At 31.2% G+C, this 26,140-nt stretch overlaps 1 protein-coding gene across 1 annotated transcript in view; it reads left to right on the plus strand.

Annotated features, from left to right (window-relative positions):
* LOC129966244 (receptor-type tyrosine-protein phosphatase mu-like) overlaps positions 1-26,140 on the plus strand; it is a 229,437-nt gene that overhangs the window by 128,952 nt on the left and 74,345 nt on the right. Inside the window, exon 4 of the mRNA XM_056080659.1 lies at positions 9,178-9,254. Within this exon, the coding sequence (XP_055936634.1) occupies positions 9,178-9,254 (77 nt within the window). The remainder of the gene's footprint in view (positions 1-9,177; positions 9,255-26,140) is intronic.

A 26,140-nucleotide genomic window follows, 5' to 3' on the forward strand; every position in this document is an offset into this window, starting at 1 on the left:
TATTTTCTTTTTGCACGAACTTTGTATACAAAGAAAAAAAAAATTCAGATTTTTTTTTTCTTCTGAATTGTAGCTGCATTTTGAATACTTTTATAAAAGGATACTAAAAGGAAAGTTTAATACAAAAATATTTTTAGCTAAACGTCCTTTATAAGCCAAAAACGATTGAAATTCAAAATAATAATAATAACAAGCCCAAATAATCTTTAATTTTCATCTTCCTTTCTGCTAAGTTAATAAAATTGTGAAGATTATTTTGATTAGCACTTTGAATTGGTTGACAAAACGGAAATGAAAAATTAAAATTATTTTTCATTGTTTAAGCTTCTCATTCTTCTCTTTTCAGAAGACTGATGCTCAGTCAAAATAATTTTTTTCCTCCTCCATCAAAACTTGTCCAATAACTGCCTCAACACTAATTAGAATTTCACTTCTCTTGCCTATTTAATTTGTTGAAAACTGTATCTGTATATTGGTTTACACTCCCATGCTGTAACATTGCCGCATCTGCTATAAACTGATATATTGCTAAAGACAAAAGGCGAGTTAATGTAATCCTTGGCGAAATCAGCCCATTTACTGATGATAGGGTCTTTGGCAAGATTTTATACTATATTCCGAGATTGAAGACGGACACAAATGACGCCCCTTTGTGAAGTATAGATATCATGAGCTTTTAAATGAAACGAAGTGAAATTAAAATTGTCAAAATCGTAAACATTAAGTCTACGGACATTTTTTTAAGTCATTTTTTTTTTTTTTTTTGAAAATAATAGTTTGGAGATTTCTCGGTAAAATTAGAGATGATTCAAGACAGACGATTACTAATGATATATCAAGAGCTTTCATATGAAATAAAAATCTGAGAAATTGAATCAGTAATTGGTGCTGGGGAATTGATTCTCTGGTTTTGCCAATAATTTTAAGATTACATATTAGTTAAATTAATTCGGCCTTAATATATTAAATTCCTCAAATATCAAAGCATTATCTAGATGATGTGGCATGAAAAAACAATAATGAATTGTCGGCAGATATGCCGCTTTTCGTCATCTTACCACAGTTCAGTTTGATGAATTCAATCCCGAGATGTACCTCATACAGCGTTAGCATGGGTCGTTAATTTAACTTAACTTAAACCAATAAGTTAATTAAATATTAGATTGACGGAGGTAGATTTTAAGAACTACAATGACATAATTACTGAGCCATTAAATGTATTATACGACCCCGGTGGCCTGGTGGTGAAATCTCGTCTGCCAAAGAGGTGGGATCCAGGTTCGAGACCCGATTCTACCGAAGGATCGTTGTGTAAGTGGGTAAAATACAAAGTGGCTAAGTGGGTACATACTAAATCCGTTGGAATTAAATGCTCTTCTGTTGGAGTGATGCAGAAATTTGGAGAAGAGTGCCAGCTCAGGCGTCGTACTCGTCATCTAACCGTGGTTCAAAACTACAAGGTCCGTCCCAAAATGGCCCTGGTGTTGCTTTAAAAACAGGACGTTAATATAACTAAACTAAACATTAAAGGTATTATTATATTCGCAAACTTTGCCTACAGGGGTTTGGAAAACGTTGATGCAAAACGAATGCGGTTGCCAGTTCAGGTATCGTCCTCGTCATCTGACCGTGGTTTAAAATTACGAAGTTCATCCCAAAATAGTCCTAGTGTTGCTTTAAAAACGGGACGTTGACATAACTAAACTAAACTAAACATTAAATGCATTATTATATTCACAATCTGGTTTGGGGAAAAACTGGAGGCAGAACGAATGCGAAAAAGAACATTTTGATGATTCTTGCATCGAATTTTAAAAGCAAGTTTTTCTCCCTGCAGCCGATCGATGGGAAAGAACTTCCATTCGAGTTTCGGAGAGCATTGGATTGGTTCGTAATGATTGCGGACCATCCATATTTTATCAACGTTCTTTGATCCGTTTCTCGGAAAATGGCATCTTATTCGCGCAAACATTTCGCCCTCAGCATCTGCGAAAAAGAGTGGAAAAGATGGATGGGTAATAATGGATGGGGAGTGCTTTCCTCTTTTTTTCATTGCTGTAGAGTCTGAGATAAAAATTTGATCACTTGCGATAAAACGTTGTGATATAAGATTTACAACATAAAATAGTTTGACAGCATATGTCGGAGATTAAAAATAGTTGTAAATGTTAGAAACAGAAATAATAATTAGTTGTAAATGTTTGTTTGCTTTCTTTACTGCATATTTCACCTCTCCATATTTAGATATATATATATAATTAATTAGGAAAAATGAAAGTGCTTATTCCATAGAACCAACCCACTGATCCTCAGATATACCATCAATGATTGCCTGTCTCCCTGACCTCGTAATTTTTGAGAGAAGTCTCAAACGAAATATTTCCTTGTACTTTCTCTATAGAGAGAGAAAAAAAAATCATTGTACTGATTCACAACATTTTGTCCTTTATGAACGCTAACGATAGTTGGTTACCCCACGTTCTTTAAGTTTGCAGGAATATTGAAAAATAAGATTTTTACTGAGTTTTCAGCCTTAACCCTTAACTGGGGATCGCTAGCGGTCTCACAGACCGCTAGCGATGGATTTTCTGTCACCCCTATTCTATTTTTAGGTCAATTGAATGGATTGACCCTGTAGCTTCCCGTTTTGTGACCTTCAATACACGTGCACTTTTTCAACCGATTTCAGCAGATGCTTTTTAAAATAATTCAGTTATTTCTTTTAGCGCGGTGTCTAAGACCGCATCTCCCTGTATGTGTCCCAGTGATAAACAAGGCTTAGCAGATGGCGCTAAAACGTGGGCCCGAAATATCATTCAGGTTACTTATCCTATTATGAAGCAGTGCTCCAGATACTTTTAAATGAAGCAGAAAGTGGTTTTAGTAATAATAATAATTGTACAGAAGATTTTTCGATGAAAGTTCGCATTCAACTGATTTTGATATGTATGTTCAAACATAATTAATTTTTCTAATGATAATGTATTTTGAAAAATTTGTAAAATATATTAATATACCAAGAGATATATATATACAGAATTTATAGGTTGATTTTTATACTAGTTCTTAACTTATATGTTTAAAAAACCGTACTATGAAAGTCATGCAAACCGATAAAAAAAGGGCCAATTTTACCCGTTGTCAATTTTTTTACTTTTCATATAATTGCCGATTTTTACATTATATTGTTTTCTATATACCTTCATATACTGTAAAAACGAATATGATTTAAAAAGTAAAAAGTAATATAATTTTTCAAGAATATTATCTATTGTAACATGTAATTTTATGAGAAAATGTATGTTCCAACGCATTTACTTTTTTCAATGATAATATATTTTGAAAAATTTCTAAAAACATATCTATATATCAAGAAATATATCTGAAAAATATATTGGCGATTTTTCATACTAATACATTCATTAAAAAATTTAATTTGAGTGTAAATGAAATGCGGTCTCTTAGACCGCACCTCCCCAGTTAAGGTTTAAAACTTGGACCGATTTCGCCAGCTTTCAGATATTTATAGAATGCTTTATACTTATAGTGCAACTTTAATTAAAATTACTACTAATATTGCAATAATATCTAATTATCGAAATTGTTTGACCTGGCTATATTAATGGATATTTACTCTCAATAACTCCTCAGAATGTTATAGCGTAAAAATGAGTCTCAACGAGATTATTACATTTTAAAATTTAAAAGATCTGTTTTTATTGTCACCCAAACAAATATACATCGAATTAATTAGGAATAGTGTGTAGACATGGAAACAGATATACATACATTAGATTCATTTTGTTCTTAAGATAATTAATGCTAAAAATTCCTTTAAAAATCTTAAGATAGCATCTTGGACTAAATATGCGCAATTCAATGTATCCTAACTGGTTGGATAGACGAATAGGATGCATGTAGAACTCGGATTGTAACCGCCTTCACATGATGAATTCTAGGTTATTTCATAAAAGAATCTGAAAGTGGAAATAGTCTATAAAATGATATATTATCATAAAAATAGAATGTATAAAATGACTCATATTAGCATATAATACATTAAGATGACATTTGTAAAATATGACAACACTTATGTTTGAAAAATGGTTAAAAAATATTTACATTTTAAAAAATGTAGACCTTTTTAAAGAACTGAAAAGGACGCGCGTGATTTTTAAATATATATTTTTTTTGTCATCAGGAAGCTAAAATTAAGTACTTAGACATTATTAGAAATCCAAAATATAATTTGTATAATTTTAAGATGAAGGAAAATTTTGATGTAGTGTTTCCCATTTTTTTTCTGTCACCAAATTTTAAGATCTTAATATGAAAAAAGAAATCAAAGTATTATTTAAAAAACATTTTTTCCGTTGATTAACGAACAAAAATGTAACTTTTGAGACATTTAAAAATTTGATATCCGAATAATTGATTTTTTTTTAAATTTGCCCGACCCTAGCGACTGCATCGTGAACTTCATATCTAAATAAAATATTCACCTAGTTTCATATTAGACATCATAATATCTGAATGATCAGTTTCAACTTTTAACCAAAATCTAACATACGTTGCGCACAATTTATTGTTATCATAATTTTGAGTTACTTGTGCATACAAAAAAATAATTAGGCGAAAAAAAAAAGCTGCAATATCTTCAAGATAGTGGCAGATCGGAGTCCTGCTAAGAAGAAGCTTAGAAGTACTCATTTGACCATTTTGAATCGTGGTCGGGGAAAGGGTAACATCTGAAAAGGTGCTCCTTTGTATAAATTTCAGAGCCATGAATGAACCAGAAATAGCTACTCCGACCCCGCCCGAAAGCACACTGATAAAGCTCAATGACCGGTCGCCACTAAAGCATAGGTGGGAACTAAGATTGGGTCTTAATGGTCATCACTAGCCAAGTACAACACCTCCCGTAGCAGGCACGTCCTGTCATCTGTAGGGGATAGTAGACCCCACATCATTTTTGTATCCACCTGGGTTGTCAGAATCAACCATCATACTAGAAGCTTCTTGGTTGATGGTCCCCATGTCTGAGGTGCTTTCCAGTGGGTGTGGTTTTGAGAAGAATAAGACTTTACGGAATGCAATCAGTTGATAGAATTCTTCTAACACTTCCTCTTAGAATTTATAGCTAATCTCCACAAAATAAGCAATGCAACTCACGATCCATGGAATGAAGTCAGTTCATACTCGCGTAATACACATCAAGTGTATTAGAAAATATTTTTGGACTTTGGACGCATTTGGACAGAAAAAAATTATCTGATACAATAGGGGGAAAAAATCGTGCAGCTAAATGTAATAAAATGCGCAGTTATGTTAGTCAAGTGATCAGGCGTCACATAAATTGACTTCGATACATAATTTTCTCTGCTAAAAGAACTCATCAATCAACTCTTATCAAACGATCTTTACTACTTCAATTTGTTCAACCATCCAAACCCTTGATAGAGGCTATAAAAAATTTAAAAAATAAATAATTATTAACGTTACATTTACGATTTCTTTGTCAAATCCATTCCTTTACTAATAATCTCCCAAACGAAAACTTACATCCCAAAATCGATTAGAGGAAATTAGCTTTTAGAATTGAAGTATTGACAAAAGTAAAAATCTCCCTCGATTTGTCATTGGAACTTCATGTTTCGGAAACACTTAACTGAAATGGGAGAATCGTTAACAGAAATCTTTTCATCAGTCCTGATAAAGAACCGTTTGGCCTTCCTCTAAAGTGTTCCATTATGAAGACTGAAGCGTGAATACTTTAAGCACTCCTTTTGCTTTTGTTGTTATTGAATAGCTCACATAACCATAAGCAAAGCATTTTATTTTGAGTATTGTGGCTGTCTTTTATTGATTGAAGGAGAGTAGTAACAACGGCTGTCGCAAGAAATGTCGTCAAGTGAGCTTCATTTAATTTAATTGGTTCAATTAAGCCCTTTTCGTTAGATTCAGGGCAATCTAGATACTAGTATGAAATTGAACATAATTATTACATCGGGAGCCAAAATTAAAATATACATTTTTAAGATCTTTGGATATTTTCCAAATGCTGCATAAAACTTTATAATAGTACATGCTTCCAAAATGAACTATCTAAATTCGAATTACTTTTATCTGCAACTTGGACGCAAAATTTGTAATTTGATTCAAATACTTCGGTATCGAAGGAATTTTCTAATTAAATTTCAGTGTTCTAATTTCTACTAAATTATAAAGATGTGTGTGTGCATACATACATATATATGCGTGCGTGCGCATACAAAAGTTGCTCCTGTGTGCTTAATCTACTATAAAATATGTAAACGACCTTACGGGTATGTAAATTATTTCACTATCTTTACGAGATATGCAGTGGATTACGAAATTAAATAGGCACTTTACAGTTAACGTGGACATTACGTAAGTTTAATTAAAACTTCAAACTGAATTTTACTATTTAGATTGTACAATAATATAATCAGGAATGCCCCGCCATTAAAAAAAGTTAGAAGCTATTACTACATATTATCGCAAACCGTTTCTTGATATCATAAATTTACAATGCACAACACAATTGACTCGGTTTGGCTGTTCAACGGATTATTTACAATGCAATAATGATTTTTTAAAAGCCATATTAAAACTTTTTCTGTAATGAACTTGCAAAGACAACTACATCATCAGCAACATATTTTAGAGATAACTCCTTATAAGTATGTATTCAGATTACAACAGAATTCTCAAAGCATTACAGAAATATTTTAAGGAAACATGTGTCAAAAAATTCATTGCCTTCTTATAAAAGTTTGTAAAACAAATAGTCGGAATAGATTCAATTTTTTTTTTTTTTTTTTTGAAAATTAAGTCCAGTTTAAAATAAAAATTGAGATACAAATTAGTAGTATAGATGGTATTGAAACTGCATGAAGTTTATGACAGTTCTTGATTTACAATGTAATCAAATACAAATAATTTTAGGATGAAATTATTGTTTCAAAATATTACCAGCAACACATACAAAATAAAGTTGCGACTAGAAACCAGTCACAGAAAAAAAATTTTGTTGTATTAAAATTGAATTTATTTATTATATGTAATGATATTTGGAATTAGCCGTTTTCGGCAACTGGTTCATCGCGAATACTGGTTATGAGAAATTTCAATTAAATATCTTATGCGTAATTTTATGTTTCTAATTCCCCCAACAAAATATTTCTAAGATAAAAACTTTTTTAAGAAAAACTCGTGACAGACTTTAAAGCCTTATTGTTTCAACGGCTTTACAGCTGTTCGATTTACCGTGTACATGATCTTTTCTAATCGAGTCCAGTTCCAAGACATCATAGTCCGATCAGCCTATAGCACATATCTGGGTAGTCTATTTCAAATCGCTTGTTGTATTTTTTATGAATGTAATTTAACTTTCTGATTCATCATATAAACTTTACAATAATTCGCAGAATTTTTCTTCAATGGAATCATTCAATTAGTGGAAAAAAATCACGTGATAACTTATTTGATGAAATAATGAAAACAGTTAAAATTTCAGGCCAACAATGTAATCTATTGTTGAAAGTTAGATATTTTTTTTTAAATTGCCAAATTACAGGGAAAATTTGCACGGCATTTAAATTAAATCATTAAAAAGAAGATTTTTTAAAAAAAATTTTAAGATGCAAAAATCAGTTTTGTGTAATAATATTTCCGGAATATGCGAAATTTTGATATTCTTTTCGTATTAATTTTCATTAAATTAAAAAAAACACTTTCGAGATCCACATTTCTATTTACCAAAGTATATATGCGTCAAATTTGGTAGCTTTAGTTCCAACACTCTATCCTATATAACGCAAACATACACACCTTTTTTATTAGAAGAAAGTAGTATTATTGTGTAATTAGTTTCGTTATAAATCGATCAATGAAAAGAATATTTTTTTTTTATTTATCCTTTGTTATGTGAACGCAATAAGTATCAAATAAAGCTTTTAAAAACTTAAAAATATACTTTTATTATTCTAAAAAGTTACTCGTTTAAAATTTTAATTATTACCATTTAATCTTTTAAATTACATTTCACTATTATAATGATTAGGAAATCTTTGAAAAAAAAATTTTTTGGATTCATTATTTGAGGGATCAATTAGTATGTAATAAGTATTTAATTAAGTAAATTGCTTAACTAATAAATTGAAATCATTAAAATAATTTATTGCTGTATATAATATATCATTGTCCAAATTACAAACTTCTGGTACACAAAAAAGTGTAAAAATTATTACTAAATTCCGACTATACAAATATCGGAAGTCAAATTAAATAAAAAAAATAATATATCACATTTTTAAAACGCACTAGAAAGTATAAAATAAGTTCCATACAAATTGACCTGAAAATTTGTGATTGTAAATTTTTAAAATTAGTCCGTTTTAAAAATGTGGCATATTAAAAAAAGTTTTAAACTTTTCTTGTGTGTCTGAAATTTTGCAATCGAATTAAAACTAACTTTCCGAGCTAAAAATTGGGCCTTGCGTCATCTGTCGGCAAAGAAAATTCTTAATCGTTTGCAAAATGTGTACCAAACAGACAAGAAATCCAGTTAATACTGAACTGTTATTCAATTCTGAGCTGTGTTTAAAGTCTCTAGCTCATCGGGAAGTTAGTTTAAAATCAATTGCAAAATTTGCACCAAACAGAGCAGCAAAGTAATAAAAACATGTTAATTATTTTTTTAAAAATCTTCTGAGTTAACCAGATGAATAAAAATCTTTACCTCTGCTACACTAACATTTTTGCTCTTATCTATTTTGGACCTAATCTTTCAGAAGGAAAAGGTTTTTTTGCAAAATATACAGTTTCGTTTTTTTTTTTTTTTTTTTTTTTTTTTTTGTAATAAAATTACGAAATACACAACTGCTGAGGGTTCATAATTCATGATGACGTTGCAAGTAGTGAAACCCTTTATTGAAAATCAATTTTGATTTTGGTTGAAAATTAATTTTGATTTTAATTTCTTTGTATTAATGAAATTTGTCTCAAAATACCCTCACAATCGTATACGGTTTCATAATTTATGATGACATCGTAGGTGATGCAATCTTTTTCTCTCAGTTTATTTAAATAAATTTTATTAGCTTATTTCTATGATTTGAATGTCAGAAGTTGAAATATCTTCCTTTCTTGCAGATGATTATAACCGCGTGGTGTTGGAAGCTCTACCCGGAGTGCCAGACTCGGACTACATTAACGCCTCCCACATTGATGTGAGTATTTTTTCCTTTCTTCATGATACATTTGTCAATTTCATGTCACCCAGGGAGAGAAATGACAACATCTATGAATATTGCATAACCCACATTTAAAAATAATTTCCGAAGCTTTCATGTTATCAAGGAAATCTGTGTAGTTTGTGGAATTAGAAAATGTATGTTATAATATTGCAAGTCGAAAAAAATAATCTTTCATATGGCTACGGATACATACTAGATACGGCTTTGATTGATTTATGGAATCTTACACATCCTGATCATAATTAAGCTGACATTCATAGAATAGTAAGCACTCCAATCATAATTAAACTAGGACTTATGGAATATTGGACAGATTCATCATAATTAAACCAATGTTCATGGAATCTTACAGATATTCATTATGACTGAGAGTCAAAGAATATTACTCATCCTAATAGCTATAAATTAAGAACCATGAGCATATGCAGATCCTCTGAGCCGAGGTGGTCTGGTAGTAAGATCTCGGCTTTTAACCCTATGGGCTTCAGATTCGAGACCCGATACTACCAAAGAATTGTCTTGTAGGCTGGTTCGGGGGCCAATCGTGGCCAAACGCCCTGCCACTAGTATTGAAGTTTGGAGAGGGAGGTGCCCTCTCATGTGCCATCTTCTTCATCTAAACGTGATTCAAAATTACGAGGTCCCTCCCAAAATAGCCGTGGTGTTGCTTCAAAATGGGACGGTAAATCAAAAGCTAAGCTAAACTAAACCAAACTAATACATATCCTCTTTATAATAGTCTAAAATATATGAGATCTTACACACTCTCGTCATAATAAAAGTGTATTCAGATTGAATTTTTTTTTTAGGATCGCGTTTTTATAATAATATTCACTTAGCTTTTCTCTGTAAGCCCAATTCTGAAATCTGTAAATGGAAGTGAAATTTAGAGGAAACCGGTACTAAGTTAGAAGATACTGTTACTTTTTTCCAACCGCAAGGCTGAGAAACATGAATTAAATGAAGAATATAATGACTTTTATCCTCTGGTTATGTTCTCGGCTGTATTCAACAAAACCAGTCGACCGATCTCAGCTTTAATTATTAATTACTCAGTTATTGGTGAAAGCAGGGCTACCTAGTTTGCCTCCTTTCCAAACAAAACACAACTTTTCTGCCTATTATCCAGAAAATCTGCCTGTAAAGGAACCTACCTCTAGAGGTATTAAAATACCTCTATCTCAGACATGAAAGCCATTGTGGTCTAGTGCTAAGGTCTCTGTTTCATGTCAGGATTTCAAGTTTGAGACTTGATTTTCACTGAAGATAAAACATGCATGTGTGCACTAAATGTGGTCGTGAAGCCAGTGCATTTCCGTTGATGTGGTGAGTGGAGTTAGTCATCGGTTTCGCTGCTTCAGATACAGAGTAATACTGATCCTCTATTGTACCTGATACAAGCGGAGACTGATTCTTTTCACGTCCACAGGCATTATTACACTATCTGATTATAGATGCTGGTTTTTAAAAATGCTACCTTTAACGAAATGGATCGTTACCTTTCATTTTGGTTTTTAATTTTAATCTTTGTTTTTTAAAGCATTGATAAAAGGTAAAGTGTTTTATAAAGTATAAAAATTGATAGAAAGGATTTAATTTAAATTTAATTTTTAGGCATTTCATCCTACTTATTAAGAAATTAAAAATATGTTTATTTTAAATATATAAATTTTTAAATCGTAGTATTTCGAACATTTTACTTATATTCAATACTTAACTTTTATTCTTTAGCTTTATTCACATAATCTACTTCTAATAACTCTATTGTTTTGAGTTATTTATTTCGAATAAAAAAATATTTAAAGCAATATGCACATTTTTTTATAGAAAATCTCATTAAACTTGTATACTTAATTAATATATCAAAATATAAATGAATTAGAAATACTTTCATTATTGATAAGTTAAGACATAATACATACAGGTAGATAGAAAACTTTACTACATTTTGAATATTATGTCGCCGAAGTCGAACGGCGGACTTGATGCAAGTGATAATACAACAACCTGATACTTGGTTTTATGTAGATAACAATATCACCTTGGTATTTGTGTCATATTGATACAATACCACTTTGATACGCACATCCCTTCGATACTTTGTATCATATTGATGCGTTATCACTCAACCTTGCCGAGATTGGCAGCTGCTACTGAAACTAATAATATTCCAAATAAAGATATTTCGCTTTTTCGGAAGAGGCGCGGTCGTTGGTTTTGACAGTTATTGACGAGTGGTTGAGAAACGGAAAGGAAACACTTTGCCGATATTGAGTTAGCATAGAAGAAGGCGAGGGATTATTCAGTTTGGTATGCGTGCCGTTACATAGGGTAAATGACAGTTATAACTTGAGATGAAATATATATAGTTAAGAAAAAATATCACGAATGTTCCTAGCACTGATGAAACAGAACAGAGAGCAAGAGTAGATCATCCTAATACTTAATATAAGAGTGGTATACAGTAGACTCTCGAGTATCCAATCTAAGGTGGTGGAACGGCAGCTGGATAATTAAAAAGCCCGATAGGCTGGAGTTATATGCCCACCAATAATACCAGAAGACAAAGTTTTTATACCAAAGCTTGCTGTTATAATACATATTTTCTCACTTCTTATGGAATACCAAGTCTTCCATTTATCTCAAGCCATGTATAATGTAAATGCGGCCGATCATAGAAGCAATTGCCGGTATCAATTAAAAATATAAGGCTCTGTACTGATAATTTATATATGTTTATATATTGCACTGCATGCTTCTAGAATTCATTAGAGAAAAATGAAATGAAAAGATAAAAACTGCTCGCATTTTAACATAAATTCTGTAGTGTCTAACTTAAATGCAGGAAACATAAACAATGTTACCAATGCAATGCCTTGCCTTCCTCATTTAATTACTATGAAAGAAAACTAGACTTGATAATAGGGAAGCCGGATAGTCACTAACCGGATACTCGGGTGTGTACTGTACTATCATTCATTTGAAAATGGATAAGTTCGAGGAAACTTACCAATCGGTAATCTATTAATATCGATTACTATTCGGTATCAATAGGTTCCTAAAACTAATAAAGAGTACCTGACACTTTTAGTTTGTACTGTGGTGAATAGCATATAAGCTAGTTAACAACTACGTTACACGAGCATATGCTTTTGTATCCTGGTTATGTTACTGGATTGCGAACCACAAGGTCCCAGGTTCTATCCTCGCGCATCGCAATTCCCTAAATTGATGACCTCGGACGATGAACCTTCAAACTTCGTAACAGCTGTTGTGGCGCCATCTACAATCAACCAAAGTCATCAGACTCACTTGACGCAGCAAACACTCGCCCACACACGCTCGCTCGCCATAACGCTTGGCGCTACTCAACTGGGTACAGGCCCATTAGACAACAGCTAAAGACATCGCCACTCAACAGTCATATCGTTCGTCTCACCTCCGACTCACTGGAGGGAGAGTCTGTGATGAATAACATATAAGCCAGTTAACAACTACGCTACACAAGCATATGCTTTTGTACCCTGGTTATGTTACTAGACTGCTAACCACAAGGTCCCAGGTTCTATCCTCGCGCATCTCAATCGGCTAAAGTACCAATTTGTGGGCCTGATACATTTGCACACCTGATATAAAGTGTCAGGTTGATTAGTGTCACTCAAACCATGTGGTGCGAAATTTTGGAGAGGAGATGTCATTCCTTCTTTGTTAATGGACTGCGTTTTTTAGGAGGTTCATTCCAAATAGATTTCGTATTGCTTCATAAAGGGGTGGAAATTAACTTAACTACCTATCGTAGATGCAAGAGGCACACAGATGTTCTGGGTCACTTAAATCAACATAGATTGCCCATCGCTTTTATCGTTGCATCTTTGACAGATCAACTTGATAAGACACATATTAGATAAAATAGGATTAAAACCAATACTAAATATCTCTGAAAGATCGCAGCTCGATAAAATTCATTAACTTCAAATTAAAACTTGATCATTTGACTGTAGCAATAATACAAAAAATAACGAACTCATTATTAAAAAAAAAAAAAACTCCTTTGTTCCTGTTTGCATTTTTTACCCATCAATTACTTAAAAAATGTGGAAAGGGAGAAAAAAATGCTTATCTTTTCAATTTTTGTAATATTTCTTTTTTTCGTCCAACATTTAAAAAAATATTCCTATCATTTCTATTTACAAGTTTTTCTATGAAGCTAACTGAGGAAGAAAAAAATGAGGAGTGAATGCTTTGAATTTTTATTTATCTTTCTAATCAGCTTTTATTTTGTGAACGTAATTTATTTTCCTTTAAATTATTCTGAATAAATGTCTGCAATCATTTGCTAAAATAATCGTGTTTATTCATCATCATGATAATTCAATTCATTCCTTATGAAAATGATTTTTTTCATTTAGTGTCCCAATATAAAGCCCTAATAATTTTTTTCCGTGCGTTTTTTATGCATTCAGGCGTCACAAGCAAATAACAAGCAGACTTATCAAAATATGTGAAAGGCTTTTTTCAATCTTTTTTTTCAAGGGGGGGGATTATACGACATTTTGAAGCATTTTTTTTCCTCTTTATATTCGAAAAATATATTATAAACACTGAATAATATGATTCAGTATTTTGATAAATTTGGGCATTTTTATCTTCCGAAACATTTTTTGAGTTATTCGTGAATATCTATCTTATGCATATGAATATGATGATACAAATTCAACGATCTGCATGATTGAAATCTGTTATGTAATCTCCATATTAAATTGTGGGCTATTACGCAAAAAGACTTTTGAAACTTTTCGAGTGAAATCATGATTGTTTATTTTACATTTTTAGTTTGTTTGGAACTATTAGTCCATATCAAAGAGCTGCACATAACTCTTGAGTTGCGGTTTGCCGACTTTCCTTCTGTATCACTCAACATGTCGTCTAACCTGCACGATAATTTTACTGTTTTTAATATTGCAACATTTTTAATTTTTCATGTTGTTACGTAAGCCGTTCAGACGGCGTTATGGTGATTTTTTTGACATTTCTGTGGCCTTTTTTAAAGTGTTTGACAGACATACAGAAAAGGTGTATTAAAGCAAGTCTACTATAATTGCCAACCTACCAATTTATTCGTGAACAAAAACCTAAACATATATTTTTATTCCAAATATAATTCTCTTTAGCGTTCATCCTCCCCTTGGTGTGTGCAGTGCTGATTTAGGTGGAGTTCTGATTAACTATTTACTTTTAAAAAAATTATGAGACTTGTCTTCAGTCTTATTTATGTAGTTTAAAATTTGAATATTAATATATCAAATCAAGTAAATCAGTCGAATCTTTCTTTCTGGTAACAAAGAGAAATGCATCATTATAAATTATCTTCCTTTCGTCCTCTCCACTTCACGGAGAGTATGATATTAACTAGTGTTGTAACTCGGTAAATAGTGAATAGTAATAATAATGAGTATAGATACAAAACAGCTGTAGTAATCAAAAATGAACATTTACTTCCATTCTATATGCAGGATACTTGGTTACATATTCTACTTGGGGTTCATGTTATTTGAGAATTAGATAATCATACGGCGGTATTTCAGCCTTAGTATTTGAAAACAAATCTGAATGACCGAGGCTCCATTATTCAGCATCTCATGCATCCACCCCACATACAGAGATACGACGCACCATTAGAATGAGGGTAACGAACCTAGGTCATTATTGGAACCATCAGAAACTCAAGAACTAATACCATGCAAGACATGTTTTATATTTTTAAAAAGGCAGAGCAAAAAAGCAGTTAACGTTATTGGATCTCTAGTGTATTTTCCCTATTACCTCAGAATATTTAAATTTTACCAATTAGACTCAGTATTCATTTATCAGATAGCGCTATTTTATTATAAAATTAACTTCAGTGACAAGTTTGCTGATTTAAACTTTCATTTTTTATAGATATTTTTAAAAATGGAGGGCAATATTATATGCAATTATTTGGAAAAACTAAATCTTGCATCTGTATCTTTTTATATATCAAATTTTCTACTTTCAAGATTCTTTGCTATTCTGGCAATCATTTTTTTTCCATTCACAGACGTTCTCCATTGAACTTATAATTCGCGCTTAATGCTGTAATTCCTGTTTACTCCATTATAATTCGCGCTTAATGCTGTATGAACATCGACATGCAATATTCCCCAATATTTTAATGTATTATTGCCAGTTTCTATGTGATAATAGGGTTGTATTATATATGAATTGGCATAAAAATAAATACTCCAAATAGGATGTTATGTTAAAAGTTTTTATATAAAAAGATTCAAGCCAAGTGTGATGAGACAGGCGAAAAAAGTAAATTCTATCTCCGATCGTTATTTACCCTCGCTAAGCCACTGATTTTAGAGAATTTTCCCATTTGTTATTCTTTTTTTCCAGTTTTGTCAGACGATTATTTCGATTGTCGAAACAATAACCAGCTGGCGGTTTATTTCCTGTCCAATTCGCACGAAGTTGAAACATCAAGTGTCTCTTCCAGGGTTATGGAGCTGGAAAATAGACACCTGGCACACAGCGATCAACCACTCAGTGGTGGCAGAAAATGGATGACGTCAACCCAACGCGTGTCTTTCTACCCTCTCCATTCCTCGAGCTAAAAGCAAAAAATAGGCCGATGTGTTGTAGCTCGTGCGTATTCTTATCGTTTTTTTTGTTGACGGAGGGTTTTTCTTTTTGTTCTCTTCCCCTACCAAAATTTCGCGCATTCGTCTTCGCCGTCATCGCGAAAACGAATCCCTGCGATGTGCAGAAAACACCTCACCAACTTATTATTATTTTTTGTTTTCGTTGGGAAAAAACGGAGTAAACTAAACAACGGAGTCGAGGAATGCCACGCTCCTCTATCAAGGTTGCGGATCTAAAAAAGTAGCAGCGACGAATGATTCATTTAGAGAAATTCATGATGTTCGTCACCTTTAATTTCGTCACCTTCGGCGCGACTGAGATGCAGGACCACCTTATGAAGAACGAAATTTTAGTTTAAGGATGTAACTACTTTCAGATTTCTATTTTATGAATCAATGTTGCCTTTTGTGAAAATTGTCCGGTAATCTTTTCTTTAAATGCATTACTGCTGGTATGCTCGCAATATATAATAAATAAAGTATAGGATGCTCATAAAATAATTTTTGGCATTTAGAACTACCTACAGTTATAACTGACGAAAGGAATGAAACCAAGTTTCGTGTACAGGATGTCGAAGGCATATCAAACTATATTCAAAATAAAATTTCTGAAAAAAGTATAATTTCTGCAAATAAAAGGCTACAATAAAAATAGTAATAAAAGTCACCGATAGCAGAGATTTTTCTGAAACATTTGGATTTTTCTGTACCTGAAAGAATATAATTGCTTAGGTTTTATTTCAGAATCACGGATTGAGAACTGAAGGAACTAGGAATCATCTTTAATCTTTATTATCTATCTATCTTAATATTCACCACTCTTTTGCTACTTAATAACTAATTAGATACTTTTAAGCTTAGCTAGCTGTATTAGTCTGCTGAAATTCTTAAAAGCCAACGCAATTACTTTGATAAACAGCCAAAATTATTAATTACGTTTTCAGTAAAAATCTACCTACTTTAGATGTTTTTGGTTTGCCCACCGTTTTGGTACGAATTTTAACATCTACAAATCATTAATTTTGTGTTATATGTTTAAAAATACGATAATTCAATACATGAACTACCCTGGAAAAGAGTTAAGGGGTTGATCCAGAGTAATGATATTGAATCGAATGCACATTTTTGTTGTTATATACTCCATTTTCTCTTTTTGCCTTTTAATTACTTTATTGCATCACACATATTTTATAAATGCTGGACGACACGGATTCAATAATAAAACCCTCAATATGATTCATAATTCCAAAGCTATTTAAAATTATTATTATTACAGGTTCTTTAATGATTTCATACTCAATCGGTCCTGCTTTTATCCAGACTGGCTGAATTCCCTATAGGTTAGGGAAGAAGTACGCTAGATTTTCTTTTTTTAGGGATTACTATGAACCAAGGCGCAGCAGATGCATTTCGCAACATTCGCAATCATTCAAGTTTGGGTTATCATAGATTTCATTTCCATTAAATCCTACAAAACTTATTATCATGCACAACATTCAATACCTATTTGCTGCGACGAATTAACTATGCTGTTGGAAATGGACTTAAATAACTGAAATTAAACATGGCCGATAACTTCTTGCCACCCATATATAGAATTAAATAACTGCAAATTTAATTTAATAACTACTAGGAAAATAGCTTTACATTATAATTCTCAAATCTTATAAGTAGGCAAGAGTAAAAGGTGCATTGCTTTAGAATTAGAAAATGTTATCTCTAATAATTCAAATTATTGTATGATACCACTAAAAATGTTATGTGTTCTGAATCATATTCAACATCTTGAAAATATATTGGAATATTATAAAGCATCTTATGATATTTTATTATATATTAGGGATAGTCGCTATTTTTTATGTTGTTAGTAAAATAATATCAATATTAGCTTATCGAGAACATAGATACGAGTTTTCATGAAAATTTTAATTTATTCATCGAATAGTTTCCTACTTATATAAATTTCCAGCCTTTTTTTATGCCATATTCTTGTTTATACAGAGATTTTAAAATTTCCTTAAATTTCTTGAAGCGTTCTTTATCCAGTTATTTATGATTCAAACTTCAAATTTTCGTAGTGAAAAACAATTTTCATATCCAAAGCAAAATTTTACAGTCTCAATTTCATGTTTTTAATATTTTCAACACAAATCTCCTTTACTGAGAATCTTGTTGCTTTAAATCTCTAGTCTATAAAGCAAGGTCAACAAAATCAAAGGGTGAATCAGATTTGGAGATCCCTGTGAAAATATTTAATCAGAGATATAGGCTTAAGATACTTTTTCCCTTTGTTTCTTCTTTCATTCTTCTGTGCCCGTGTAATGCACTGCAGGGTATGCAAATTTATGTAATTTAGATAGTTATTTTTTAATTTGTATACAAAGAACTGTTGTCCACCTGATGGCTGTTCCGTTGCCTGAATGCTTATTGCTCGCAACTGGCTCAAAGCTTCTTTCTTTTTCAGTCTCAATTTAATTGTACATAATTCTCCATGACACAGCATATTATTTCTCAAATACCTTTTATTTTTCCACAGATTTCAATCTCAAATAATTAGCACTTCATTGATATTAACTCCATTTTCTTATAATTATTTCTCTAATTTTAATACATCTATCTTCAATATATTTTATATACACTCCTGAGTATCCGGCCTAATATGGTGGAATGACTGGCCGGACAAGAAACACCGGATAGACCAGAGTTGTATGAATTCATTTCTTTGCCCATCAATATCAGAGGACAAAGTTTTTATCCAAAATTCCCAGTTATAATGCGTATTTTCTTACTTCTTAGTGAGTATTAAGCCCTTCATTTACCTCAATGTGAACGCAGTCACGGCCTGATGAATCATAGAAGCAGTTGCCGGTAGGGATTGCAATACCGGTATACCGGGATACCGAATACCGGTATTTTGAGCCATTTTACAATTTCGTAATACCGGTATTCACAAGTTTAAATACCGGTTTTTCGGTATTTACTAGAAATTTTTATAATTGTCTCCACTATATTTTCAGGGATCGCCAACAACCAAGATAGCAAAATATTATACGTTTTTGTTTTTATGTCTCCCTAACTGGCGAAATTAATTAGCAAATTAATGGCTTAATTGCTTAATCTAAATTAGCGAAACATGGATTATCCTTGAAAGAAGATATTGTATCCATAACGACTAATGGAGCAACAGTTGTGAAAAAAGTTGGAAAGTTGATTGGTGCAAATCAGCAATTGTGCTATGCACATGGAATTCAATTAGGAGTAATAGATGTATTATACCAAAAAAATAAAGAACAGAAGAATACAAATATTGTGGATATAGAAACTTCGGATTCCGACATTGAAGAGAGTAAGAGTGAGAGTGATATTGACAATGAAGATAATGACAATGTAATTGTGGAAGTTGATATTGCTAATGAGGATGAAATATTAACACATCAAGAATTACTTCCTATAATTTATAAAGTTCGAAAAATTGTTAAGATATTTAAACTTTCCCTTACAAAAAATACCATATTACAAAAATATATACTAACTGAAAATAAAACAGAATATATGTGAATAATAGATTCTAAGACATGTTGGAACAGTTTACTCCTAATGATGGAACGGTTTTTGAAATTTTGAAATCCAATCCAAAAAGCAATAATCGACTTCAACCTGCAAATTAATTTTTCAGACAGTGAATTCGACTTAATATCCAGAATTATATCAGCTCTACTTCCAATAAAACTGACTATAGAGGCATTATGTCGGAGAGATTTTAATTTATTAACAGCTAATGCAACAAAAAATTTCATGTTGCAATCATGAAAGAACAGCACACATCACTATCTGAAGAATTATATATTACATTGAAAAATCGCACAGAAGAAAGGCATACAGAAATAGAAAATGTCTTATGGTATTTACATAATTATAATGATTTTAAAAATGAAAAAGAAGAAAAGAAAATAACCAATTCAAATCTGATTAAGTTTATAGTAAATTTTCTTACAATTTTTTACCCACAAACCTATCTATATTCAGAAGAATTCGGTTCAGTTATAGAAGATTATGATGTCACTACTGTCGATAGTGATAAGGAATTGTCTCTTGAACAAAAATTAGAATTAGCGATAAATAAAAAAAAAATTCAACGAACCAAAATACAATACAGAAATCAGCTATATCCAAAACCAACCGACGTGAAATTGATTTATTTGAAGATGAGGGATTTAGAGGTAAATACTTGGAAAAAGTATATCGAGTATTGCTAACAGTATCACCAATTAGCGTAGATGCCGAAAGAGCGTTTTCGACAGCTGGTCATTTTTACACAAAATTACTTTTCAGGCTTAATGACAGTACAATGGATGCATCATGTTTTTTAAGATCACATTTCAAAAATTTGTAATAGTACCACAGACTGAATAGTGATATTTACACTTATTTTGTGATTTAAATAAATAAGTTGTTTCTTTACTTTTTTTGTGATTCTTTATATACTGTTATAATTTATAAGTTCCATATTATTTTTTGTGATATTTACACTCTCTTATAAAACTGTCAAATAAAACAAAGAAAGACCTTGTTTTCTTTCTTTTTCTAAAATTTTTAATACCGGTATTAAAACCGGTATCCCGGTATTAAGATCTAAAAAATACCGAATACCGGTATTGAAATTTTGGTCCGGTATTGCAATCCCTAGTTGCCGGTAACGTGTCGAGTTAAAATAGAAGACTCAGTACTGGCAGTTTATATATGTAGTGCAGGTTTCAAAAATTTATTAGAGAAAAAATAAGTCAAAGGATATAAACTGTTTACATTTGAACATAAATTCTGTAATGACCACTCAAATATTACCACTTAATACAGGAAACATAAACAAAACGTTAATGTAAATCGTAGGCATAATTCTTTAGAAAATTGGCTCAAACTGATTTTATTTTTCAATGATAGATACGAAAAAGTATCCCTAAGAAAAAAAAAACTTAGTTTTTAGGTTTTGAAAAAGTTTTTAAAATATGACTTAATAGACGCTTTGTCTTCCTCGTTTCATTTCGATAAAAGAAAATTACGCCGTATAGTACGGAAACCGCATAGCCCTGAATCAGGTACTCTTGAGTGTATTGTATTGTGTCTATATACACGCGCATTACAATGATACTAAATACATTTTTTATTCACAATATCGTTTGTATTATCAAGAACAGATTTTTAAAAATAAAATATTGATAGACGAATCAATCCTTACACATCGAAATGTAGAAAAGTCTTGCCATTCAAATTATTTGAGGAATACAATTCTCGTATTCGTATAGGGGAGAATAACAAGAAAAATGAAGAATTTCTCTCGTCATAATTTTCCCACCAAATTTTCCAGACGCCTTAATCTAAGGCTAACTTCTGCAGCATTAAATGAATATGTAACTTCCGATTTCCGAGAAATTCCAATCTATTTCTTCGAAAGTGCACATTTGTTATTACAAAACTTTTCATTTCAATGCGCTCCTTGTATTCGCAGGAGAAGCGATTCAGGTGCAGAAATTCCCACAATATCTACGAAATGTTGGCGGAGGAACATCTAATTCCTGTCTTTTATGTCAGCTTTATAATAATAAACAAATAAACTAATTTAAGTTTCGGAAGATCCCGCCTGAAATTTATTTCCCCCCTTTTCCCAAAGTATTTTTCAAACAAATGCGGTAGAGTTTGCCTTATAATTCTCTTTGAGCTTCGAAACGAAAACTTCGAACTAAATTGTGACTAATTGCAACATTTTTTCATTTCACTTTTAAAATAATTTATAGCTTTTATTTTATAAAAATATTATACAGGGTGATTATAAAAAAAATAACCCGATATATGAGATCATAACTATCATAGCATTCACAGGAATGGAATAAAATTTTGCTGCAAAGTATTTTGAGATATGATCCCAAGAATCGTACGAAAAACAGCAATTCCGCACTAACAGTTACGGCTATAGGGACAAAATTTTAATTTATATAGGTTCTTTTTTTTATTGAAATGTGTTCTATATAGCAAAAAAAAAAAAAAGGCATTGCAATGATATTTGTAGCATGAAAATCGCCAACGCTAGACAGACTAATGCCGGGTTTACACTAGGTCTTGCTATAAGATGGCCAGTAGGCAGCGCATGCGTAGAAAGGTTGAAAATGCTGTTCGGTGGATGGCAAGTAATTGTCCCGATGGGACAACAATATGCAGCTGTATTATATTTTTTTTCTTACTGCACCTGCATTTTATTTTTTGGCATGAAAAAATTAATCATTTATATTAGATAAGTTCCGACATTTTTTGTTCTTTGTTCTTTTCGATGCAAGGTTGTGGAGTTTTTTTTTTTTTTTCGTTTTTTTTTCTTATTTATTTTTTTATAGTTTTCCAAATTTAGGTATGCAGACCTTTTTATTTTACCATGTTTCTTTGAGAAATATTCATTATTTTAATAGATGCACAGTTCAAAAGAACAATTCAGGGACTCCAAAAGGACAATTTATAGCCAAGTATGGGATGCCTGAATATATCTTATGAAATTGTATCAAACATAAATCAGTTTTTTTCTATGCATGCGCTGCCTACTGGTCGTCTTATAACTAGCCGAGTGTAAACCCAGTTTTAGAAAAGAAATAACAAATGTGGTGTGCCTATCAGAGACATAAAGTTCAACAGATTATTTTCAGTATGACGCGTGCTTTGGTTCTAATCACCATTTGCCGCATGCAAAGTGCCATCATGGTTGAAGTAGGTCAAGTAGAAAATTTGTGAAACACAATAAAATGATTTTTCTGTTGTTTCTCTGCTGTTATTGGTTTTTTTTTTTTTTCTTCTTCTTTATCTGCTTAGCACTGATTCATCAAATTCTCCAAAACCTGATAAAAATATTTGTATAGTTTAAATAGCACACTTGTTATCAAATGGCTATACGTAGTCACAAAAGACCATGTTTAACTAATAATCCCATCTGCTATATCAAAATATAAGTTTTAAAGTGATATTTGATGCCATACGACATTTTGATAAAACAGCAATGTTACATATTTAAGGAAAGCTAAAATAATATACTAAGTGTCTACAATTTTTCCTAATTTTATTTAGTTTAGTTGGATTAATGTTCGTTTCGATGTAACACCATGACATTTTGGAATACATTTAATTCATACGTCATTCATCATTCATTTGGGTCTAGTCATTTTCAACTGCGGTCAGATGACAGGGATTTTTCCATACCAGAAAGATTCAATGTGTATCAAATCTATATACGAATCTTTAATGGAATTGAAACTGAATCATAACTGAAATCCTGTTGCCGACTCCGCCACTATCTTAGGGTTCGATTACACATACATCGATTTCGAGCCATACGACAAAATATCAGCCGACAGTGGAACAAAACGTGAGCAGGAACCTGTACGCTTACTGAAACCTACAAAATGTCTGCGGTGATTACCCTATTTTCATCGACATGATAAAATGGCGGCATTTCCAGTGACACATTATATTATACACTGGATATTTACACATTTGTCAATATAGGTCGTTCAAGGTCATATGGCTTCTCACTTTTCTTTTCATAAAATAGTAAAATTTGTGGATATTCTTAAAAATTTATTAAACAATATCTTTTAGCAATAATATTAATTTTTTGAAGGGGTGAGATTAAATAATTGAAATGAACTCCTAAATTTCTTTACTGATACTAATAGTTTAATAATATGCAGATTACTTGAAAGGATAGTTAAAGGATACTTAAGGTTAATGAAAGAAATTTTTTTCTCAGCGAAAAATGAAGCTATTTGCGCTGAGACATTCGGGAACTTTTTCGAAATCAAATACCTTCTTATGCATTTCAATTTATTAGTCATTACGTTTTAAAATTATATGAGTGATTTCGTATGTTTTATATATTTGTATGTATTCTTTTACAAATAAAAATTATGCTTATCATTATCATACTATTTATTTCTTAATTAAGTTAACCTTTCTTGAATTATTGCAATGGCTTAAATTCAGTAAATTTAAATACAATTCTCTAAAAAAATTGATTTTTTTTCTAAATAATTGGTATTTACTTTTATATTCTTTAAAAGCCTCACATTTATTGCAAACGAAGTATAAGATTCATTAATGCTTCGGAAAAAAAATTATAATTATTCATAAACCAACATTATATGCAAAAAAAACGGAAATTAATTTTTTTTTCCAGAATTAAAATTATCTAGAAAATTCTTTAATTATCAGATATATATCAATATTATTTATTTCTATTAATACCATAGTTTTTAACCCGTTTTCCTCCACTGAAATATTTTAATGTTAGCAGTTTTGAAGTTTTACATATTACAGTTAGTTACTGAATTTTTTTAATCCTACTTCAGAGTATTAAAAATCCTGTTTTAATCTTTTTTATGATGATGATTATTTTTTTCAGTTTTACACACGATGTTTTTTGGTTTAAATTACTTCGTAAAATTGTAAAGATCTAATGTAGGCCAAAATCTAGCAGTAAATATCTAGGAATAGATCAAAATGTATGCAATTATCTCGAATTTTTTTAATATTTACACGATTTTATTTGTTTTCTGAAATTAATTAACTTGATAAGTTTCAAATCGAAACCAAGATACGTCCGGTTGGATATGTTATATAGAATGTCACCTTCATGAGACTAGGAAATTAAAATAGGAATCTTTTAAATGTTAATTAAATATCTTTATTAATAATTAAGCGTAGTGTTAACATTTTTCCTTAATACCTTTGGATCATATTATTGCACAAAAGTCCTTTTTACATCATTTTAAAATTCAAAAAAATTGCTTTTCAGTATTATCAATTTTATTTCCACATAATTTTTTATTCTTACTTTTTAAAAATATTTTACAAAAATGTTTTTTATTGTTTTAATTATTATGTTTATATTCATTTTCTCTGTGACAATATTGTGAGGAAAAGCAACGACCAGCATTAAAATATATTTATTAATACTTAAAATATATTTATTTGAAATATATTTATTAAGAATACAAGGGCAAAACATTATTGAACTAACATAAAAACACAAAAAAATAAATGAATATGAACGGCACGTCTTACCGTCGAACTCTCGTCTGCCAATTTAGACGCAAAACCATCATGTGATCATGATGTAATCAATGGCGTAACTTGGCGCCATACAGAATATGAGAACTGTTAGCAGCTCACGTAACATTAGATATATTTTTGTGCGTACTTCATAGTAGCTATAACTGATGGTAAATTTAAAAAATAATAATAAAGATGTGATGAATCCTAAAATATTACTATTCCACGACGAACTTGAACAAGATGTTCGAACCCTTTAATTTTTTTCGCAAGTAAAAATAATTGAAACTTGGTAAAAGTTTCAATGGTGGAACGAAAATTTTCTGCGATCAAAATCAACTCACCCATTCCTTTAAATAACTTAAAAGTAATCCATCATGCCTCCTTGATGAACCAAAACAGTTTGAACGCAGTTTAGAGAGAGTTTCTAATGCATTTGGCACTTGATATTGCTGCATGAATCAACAGAAGTGTCGTCGGAATGTCAGTATTGCCGCTATCGATCATGAAGCTGAGAAAAGATCCTCGAAACTCAAAAAAAGTTCTCTTTTATTTCAGATTATTTTGAAAGGAGCCAAAAGTACCTTCAAAAGGCCAGTTTGAAGTGGTGATAAATGTTTGTAGCTAGCTATAGTACTCAGTGACTACTATTCACGAATTTAGCAGAACACATTGTTGAATAAATAGCTACATACTCCAAATTTGTTTCCCTAAATGTGCACCTTTGCATTCAAAGACTCCATTGAGAGATTTCTCAAAGGGCATTGTAGGATATTTCACAGAGTATATATATATATATATATATATATAATAACTAAACCATTGAAATCACAATTCAAGCCATTGCACTTCTTCATATAAATTCGATGGCGTGTAGTGGAGTTGATTCTCACGTATCGTATATATATATATATATATATATATATATATATATATATATATATATATATATATATTATGATTAATTTTTTAAAATAAATATTTCTGTGTAAACTCATTTAACTGACTTAACCAAAATGGTTCCGCCCTCGAGTTGGCTAGCTGATTGGTTAAATCGTATTTTTTATGGAGGAGAAGGTACTAGAGCCATATTTGTTCTTACTGTGCCACGGA

The sequence above is a fragment of the Argiope bruennichi genome, chromosome 4, assembly GCF_947563725.1.
Source record: "Argiope bruennichi chromosome 4, qqArgBrue1.1, whole genome shotgun sequence".
Classification (NCBI taxonomy): Eukaryota; Metazoa; Arthropoda; class Arachnida; order Araneae; family Araneidae; genus Argiope; species Argiope bruennichi.